General features: G+C 42.2%; 1 protein-coding gene across 1 annotated transcript in view; it reads right to left on the reverse strand.

Annotated features, from left to right (window-relative positions):
- Positions 1 to 2,676: 2,676 nt before the first annotated feature.
- The window catches only part of LOC112077025 (protein RIC-3), a 12,318-nt gene continuing 7,742 nt past the window's right edge, over positions 2,677 to 7,252 (reverse strand). Inside the window, exons 4-7 of the mRNA XM_024143633.2 lie at positions 7,058 to 7,148; positions 6,410 to 6,519; positions 3,822 to 5,040; positions 2,677 to 3,462 (exon numbers count right to left, since the gene is read on the reverse strand). Of these exons, the coding sequence (XP_023999401.1) occupies positions 4,733 to 5,040; positions 6,410 to 6,519; positions 7,058 to 7,148 (509 nt within the window). The 3' untranslated portion in view covers positions 2,677 to 3,462; positions 3,822 to 4,732. The remainder of the gene's footprint in view (positions 3,463 to 3,821; positions 5,041 to 6,409; positions 6,520 to 7,057; positions 7,149 to 7,252) is intronic.

Genomic DNA, 7,252 nt, shown 5'->3' on the forward strand with positions numbered 1-7,252 from the left:
ATGGGAATTGTAACATGGCTCACGTCCAGCATAAGGACCACTAGTATGTTTTGTTCACTGTAAGCTACTCCCATTTGACCAAAGACATTATTATAGTCAGGAAACTAAAAGGTTTTCATGGATATTAGCCTAATCAAAAATATGCATTTTGTTCAAAAGGTTTGACAAGTTTGCCTCTGAGGATGAAAATGAAAGATAATTGGTTACAATTGTGATAGAGAAGGCTGTTAAGAAGCGATTCATTCTATACAAGTCCTGAGAGCTTACTGAATTGGCAAAGCCTTGCCAATAGAAGCCTTTTCAAACATCAGCTAACACTTTCACAGAACTATGAGAAAGTGACCTTGTGAAGGCTGAGATGCAGTGTTCCTGAACACACACACAAACACACAACCTCCTTGCCGTCATTTCAGCATGAACTTTTTGTGCCGTCCTGTTCGGCCTATCCTAATTTTATCCCAGATCATGAGCTCTCCCTGCTCTCTCTCTCTCCCAGTAGACTAGCTTGCTGACATTTAAGATGTCAATGAACAAGCATTTACAATTCTGTTTGTCCTCCACGATGAAGGTGGAGAGAGGACACAAAGAATCAAGGAAAGACTACATTGCAAACTAGTCCAAGACAATACCCTGGCAGACATACCCTGGCAGACAATGGGTGTCTTTAGACCACACAGAGCTTCAGCAAACACCATGTGCTGGTTTACAGGATACAGATGAAGCCTTGTCCTGGACTAAAAAACATGCTCAATTGAGAATCTCCATAAAAATTGGTTAGTCCAGGACTAGGCTCATCTGTGTCTGGGAAACCAGCCCTTTGAAACATTCAGGACTTTACTCAGTCTCAGTGGTCCTAGACTACAGGTTTAGTGTAAATTGGCAGACAAAGGAATAACGATTAAAAGTTGTGTACGCACAGGACCACTGAACGTCAGGCTGAAAGTGCTCCATCTTGAAAACTTGACTACTGACATGCAAAACTGTTTGGGATCGTATTAACAGTGGGCTATTAAACAAATACTAAGAGGTTTGAGTGAACCCACAATAAACTCTGGACACAACCCAAATTAGTAAGGGTTTTGGTATAGTTTGCTTCCGTTTGGTGACATAGCCTATCTTCTGCCACTATTAGCTGAGTTTACACAGGCAGCCCATTATATCTTCTGCATATCTGATACCTATTTGAACTTCTCCCTAATGTGTAAACAGCAACAACAAAAAACACATGGAATCTGATCTTTTGACTTGATTTATAGACCAATCCTGATACAAACCCCCATCCTCCATATGCGACCTCTGTCCGGAGCTCAGATCAGGTGTTTTTGTCTGAAGTGCTCTTTTGTGTGTTTTTTTTGTTGCACAGTACTTCTGTTTACCGTGACAACCACCCCAACATTTAAAATGAACATTGCATCTGTGTGCTGGTTCAGAGCCTACATCAGTGTGAATACGCAAATCTGATATGTGTCACATGTAAATCTGAGTGTGGACTTTAAGAAAAAAAGACGATATAGGATGAAAATCAGTTTTGGGTTCTTAGGGTGGATGTGTAAACACAGCCTTAGGCTAAACAGCATATTCATATGCATTATTCAAGTTTGGAAAGTGATTTGAACTCTAAATTTCAAATGACGTCAGTTGCGCTATTAACCTGTAGTTTCCTTAACAGGGTTTACTGGGTGTGGAAAAGAGGACCACAACAAGCAGATCCACAGGGTTGAATACGGCATGTAACTCAAAACATTTGGTGCCTGATGAACACGACCCTGGTGTCTCAGCACTGGTTACATATGAAAGGACTCCCTTTGCTGCCACTGAGGGTAATTTCAGTTTATTTAACTAATTGACAAGCTCGGGTATTGCAGTGAAAGTCGGTTGAATCTCTGGGGTGAATTTTGACCTGATTAGATGGAAACTGAGGTGCGTTCTGCTAATTAAAAGAGGCATATTAATTTGTGGTGAATTACTGTGAACCTTCACAATTAAGCTACAAGTATACAGTACATGTCTAGCTCATATAGCTTCAGGATATTATTTAGGGATTTTAATGTTTCTTAAAAAACGTCTTCCCTCTTGCTAAAACATCTGGTCAATTATTTTTGAAGTGTTTGTCTGACATTCAGTCAAGGCAATGCGGTTCTGACTGCTATACAGCTCAGTTGGTAAGAGCATGAAGCAGCATCATCCAGGATTAGGTTGTGGGTTCAATTCCTGCAGGGAATCACATACAGTTGCTTTGGATAACAGTGTCTGGTTAGAGGCATATACAGTTATAAGGCAACGATCAGACTATGTGTGATCTCTCTCAATGTAGAGAGGCAATAGTTTACATGTTTTACATTTGAACTGACATTTTGATTTTGCTCAGATACAAGCAGGTCTAGAAGTATTGAGCGTCTGACAAATATTCTGCTGGGGAATTGCGTTGAWGTATTGTGTTCCTCTACCGCCATCTTCTGTATACAGAGGACCATTACACACAGAGCAGTCTGACTGCTCTTCTCTCAGTGTAATTATAGCAGTAGATATCCACTGCCTGCTGTGGGCTGGTTTTTGACTTAAAGCTCTATTGTGCTTAGCTCATTCAACCAGAAGCCAGCCTGAGGTATGAATGATACTGCAAATCAAATCAATCCATCAAATAGATTCATGAAATTGAGTAAATATTCACAAAAAAAGGGTTGCCACATAGCACCTTTATTTTCTAGTAAGGAGTGGAACATTTTCTCCCATCTTTCAACGTTCCTCAGTTATGCATACCCAAGAGCACAGCTATACAAAATAAATAGAGTTAGCAGACAAATGACCTCTCAAACAGGAGACAAACATCGCAGTGTTTCTATAGTCTCCAGATATATGAATTGTGTGTTCGCTAAATATTTGCTCCAAAGCTATAGTTATCACAAGACAAGATATTTGTCAGTGTTTTGAAAAGTCTTGTGGTACAGCATTTCTACACAGACAACGTGATTATTTGATTGCTGGTACAGTATTACTACACAGATCATGTCACCATATTCCCTACATAGTGCACTACTTTTGACCAGAGGCCTACTATATAGGGAATAGGTAGGGTGCAATTTAAGGCAAAACCAATGAGATTATTTGATTTCTGTTCTATCCTGTAGTTTCACTGGGTTGGTGCTAACCAGAGGCTAACTTCTGTGTTAACTACAGTCAACGATAGATCACATAAAATACTTAAAAGGAAACAAATATAAAATAAGAGAAAAATGCATGGTTGTGTTGGCTAAATACACACATAGTGCTTAATCTGAACTACAAAACCGGACAAAGGCCCAAAACAGAACGGAAATTAATTCAGACCAGGGCTCTCCAACTCTGCTCCTGAAGAGCTAGCCTCCGGTAGGTTCACACAAACCCGTTATAACTAACTGGATTCCCCTTATCAACCAGCTAATTATTAGGATCACGTGTGCTAGATTAGGGTTGGAGAGAAACCTACTGGACAGTAGCTCTCCAGGAACAGGGTTGGAGAGAAACCCACTGGACAGTAGCTCTTCAGGAACAGGGTTGGAGAGAAACCTACTGGACAGTAGCTCTTCAGGAACAGGGTTGGAGAGAACCCATCGGACCGTAGCCTTCAGGAACAGGGTTGGAGAGCCACTGGACAGTAGCTCTCAGGAACAGGGTGGAGAAACCCTGGACAGTAGCTCTCCAGGAACAGGGTGAGAGAAACCTGGACAGTAGCTCTCCAGGAACAGGGTTGGAGAGAAACCCACTGGACAGTAGCTCTCCAGGAACAGGGTTGGAGAGAACCCACTGGACAGTAGCTCTCCAGGACAGGGTTGGAGAGAAACCCACTGGACAGTAGCTCTCCAGGAACAGGGTTGGAGAGACCCACTGGACAGTACGCTCCAGGAACAGGGTTGGAGAGAAACCCACTGGACAGTAGCTCTTCAGGAACAGGGTGGAGACCCGATTTAGACTACGTCATCAATACATTCATGATTGTCCTGCATCTCCCTCTAGTAAGATAACTCATGCAGTTGTATTCACCAGGACATTCAAGATCAGTTTCAGAGAAAACCGCATGCATAAGATGTCTGAAAACAGGCAATCATACCACAAGCCAAACGTCACAAGTTGCACTTGTATCTTGTATAGACTCGAGTAACTATAGAGAAAAATCTAAATGTAGCTATTTATAGTTAACTATGTTTGACATTTTTTATTATTTTGACTATTCTATGACATACGGATGTCAGTTGCAAGATTGCATAACACACACTTTGGAGTCTTGATATTTAGGGCCGTAAAGACCCTTTCTAAAAGATGGCAGCATATAATGAGATGTACAGGGTTTCCAAGCAGCAGTCACYTGATGAAAACACATTTACAGGTGCCTTACATACTAACTAACGTTTGGTTCAAGGATGGAAAACTCAGGTGACAAGGAAAACCTCCAGACCTAAGTCAAACGTTATATGGTGTTAGGCTTCTGGGGATTTTATTTGTCAGGAGTAAGCACTAACCCTACACATAGGCCTAGCCAGGGATCTGCTATGCTTTAAGGGATGGCACAGAAAAATCACCTTCATCACACACAACCTTGGACAAAATCCTTTCACATTGATAGCTMCCCTTTCTTATTCAACTGCGAGCCAAAAGCAAGAGKATTATTGAACAGACTGCAGTAGTGCCATMAAGAATGAGAAAATACATGTATGGCTTTATTCATGTACAGTTTAAAACAAGCCCTTTTTTCTGTTCATTCCAGCCTGTTGCGTCGTCTGAGCCCAGTTGAAGGCCTTTCTTCTGGAATGCTCTGGGCTGGGCCCATGTCCTCAATGTRMGTCTCACAAGAATCATCCAAGGAGGGCATGTCCTCCTCCTCAGCGCCGGTTGCRGAGTACTCATCCTTGGATTCAGGGCGGTGCTGCTGGAGGTGGACTGGCTCCTCCTCTTTCACGACACCACTTTGATCGTCRTCCGCAGGAGCGACCACCTCTGGCGAGGTGTCGCCGTGGGCTGCCAGAGACTCGATGAGGTCATCCAGGTTCCTCTCGCACTGCGGCTCTGAAAGACGGAAAAGGGCAAAAGTTGCGACCGTGCGCCACCGCAAATAGACACCCCATTTCAGGATGGGTGTGTTTGAGTCATAAAGTCAATACTACTCATGTGGATCATGTATGATGGGGTGTGTGACTCTTGCTGCCCAACTCCTTTCCCCCAAGACAAATAAAGTTCATTTAATTTTGCCCCCCCCAAAAAAACTTTCCATACATGTTTGTTCACAGTAAATATAAATATAGTCAGAAAGTTACTTTTTGGAGTTGAATGCCAAACCATTCAGGAGAGAGGTGCTCCAACCTGGGCCATTTTGGATACCATACCAAGAAAACCAGAGTAATATAAAATAGGGAACACAACAGAAAACATTTTAAAAGTGTATTTTTTTGTTGCAACAGAAAACAAAATAGTTTATTTTTATCCAGGGGCCTCATTTATCAATTGTGCTGAATTTCAAACTAAATTCTGGGCACGTGGAGATCCTAYAATCTGCGTACCCAACAAATTGTGGGTGTTGGCAGAATGTTTMAATCTTTTTACAGTGACTTTTTCAAACTAAACATGCGAGACCCAAACTCTGGCTGCGAATTCCGCAAGATTGACGGTCTATTTGAGAAATGTTAAACTAAGTGCTACAGCCCACACCGCTTCAAAACAAAAGACCAACTGTTGCTCAATATTTTGTTCATCAATAGATTGTGTTTCTATCTCCTGCCTTGGTATAGACTCTGAAATTAAATATGTTATGAGGTCACACTCCTGCACGGTAATACTCTACCCCATAGCCTACTGTTAAATACTTGAAATAGCCTAGGCTGCCGGTCTATTTCCTGTCAGGTAGCTTGAACTATTGAATGGTAATTATTTGTCATATAGTAGCAGGAATAAACCATTCATGTCAGAAAAGGACAATGTCCTGCAATATGATTGATTTGCATAATAAATATACAAGCCCAGCGATCTCCTTAACAACGGAAAATCTGTTTTATCATTTACGCTTTGTGTTTATCAGCATTGTTAGTAATTACAGTAATTCCGGTGTCACCAAGCAACGCAGCTTCCACAAAATAACAATATTTGCTTGCGATACAATTCTTCAACCACAAGAAGTTGTGAGTAGGCAGATTCTGAGATGTGTGTGAAGATACGCACACTTTCCTGTCAAGTTCAAATATGATAAATACCAACCATAGCGTATCAAGTTCAAATATGATAAATACCAACCATAGCGGGAAAACTTGCAGAACGTAAGGTTTAGTCTTTTTTGTGTGCGTATGCACCTTTGATAAKTGAAACCCAAAGTAGTCCCTATTTGTCTGTYTTRTTCCATTTGGTGCCTAATGAACATGTCCCAGCAGGAGGTGGGGCCACATACCTTCAATGTTAAGGGGTGGACAGTCCATGCCTCTCTTCTTCATCAGGTGGCGGATGGACTGGAGCTGGGACATGATCTCGTTCTTCTGTTCCTGGGCCACAGACTTGACACTGGAGAGGAGTGAAATGGCCAGGAGAGAGCAGGGTCACTGAGGACAGAACTCTGAGACACGCAGTCCCTGACCGGTTGCCCTTCGTAGGTTCAGGTCATAGCTCCGGGGTGAAGTTTCTCTAGGTACAGATCTAGGATCAGCTTCCCCAATCCTAACCATTAGTCTTGGGAAATGCGAAACRGAGAGTCAAAACTCAAGGTCTAGGCCCTAGGGGCCACTTCACCCAACACCCAATTGATACAGAAATGTGCGTCGGTAAAACACTATCTCCCATTTGGTGCCTGGTCAACACACCCCACCCAGAGTCCCATTTCCATAAACGCTCTTAGATTCAGCAGGGTCAAAAGTGTCAACAGTTTATCAAGACCATGCAACGTCCCCTAATAACTGCTGTAACTACCTGGTCAGGATAAACTGGTCTTAATCACGACAGACATGTATTTAATTACATGGGGTATTATTTACAGAGCAATATTTACACAYAAAAAGACGACAAACCGGAGCTCCGTGGTTTATYGGTCAGTTGGCTTACTTACCAACTTGTCAATGGGTCCAGTTGGGTGAGAATGGAGTTGAGCATCTTCTCTGTTTGCGCTAGCCGCTGCTCCAGCTCTGTAAGCTGATTCTCTATGGAAAGAGACACCACCATGTAAAACAAACAGCTGATTCTCTATGGAAAGAGACAAAGCTACCATGTAAAACAAACAGCTGATTCTCTATGGAAAGAGACA

This window comes from Salvelinus sp. IW2-2015, unplaced genomic scaffold (genome assembly GCF_002910315.2).
Source record: "Salvelinus sp. IW2-2015 unplaced genomic scaffold, ASM291031v2 Un_scaffold4208, whole genome shotgun sequence".
Taxonomy (NCBI): domain Eukaryota; kingdom Metazoa; phylum Chordata; class Actinopteri; order Salmoniformes; family Salmonidae; genus Salvelinus; species Salvelinus sp. IW2-2015.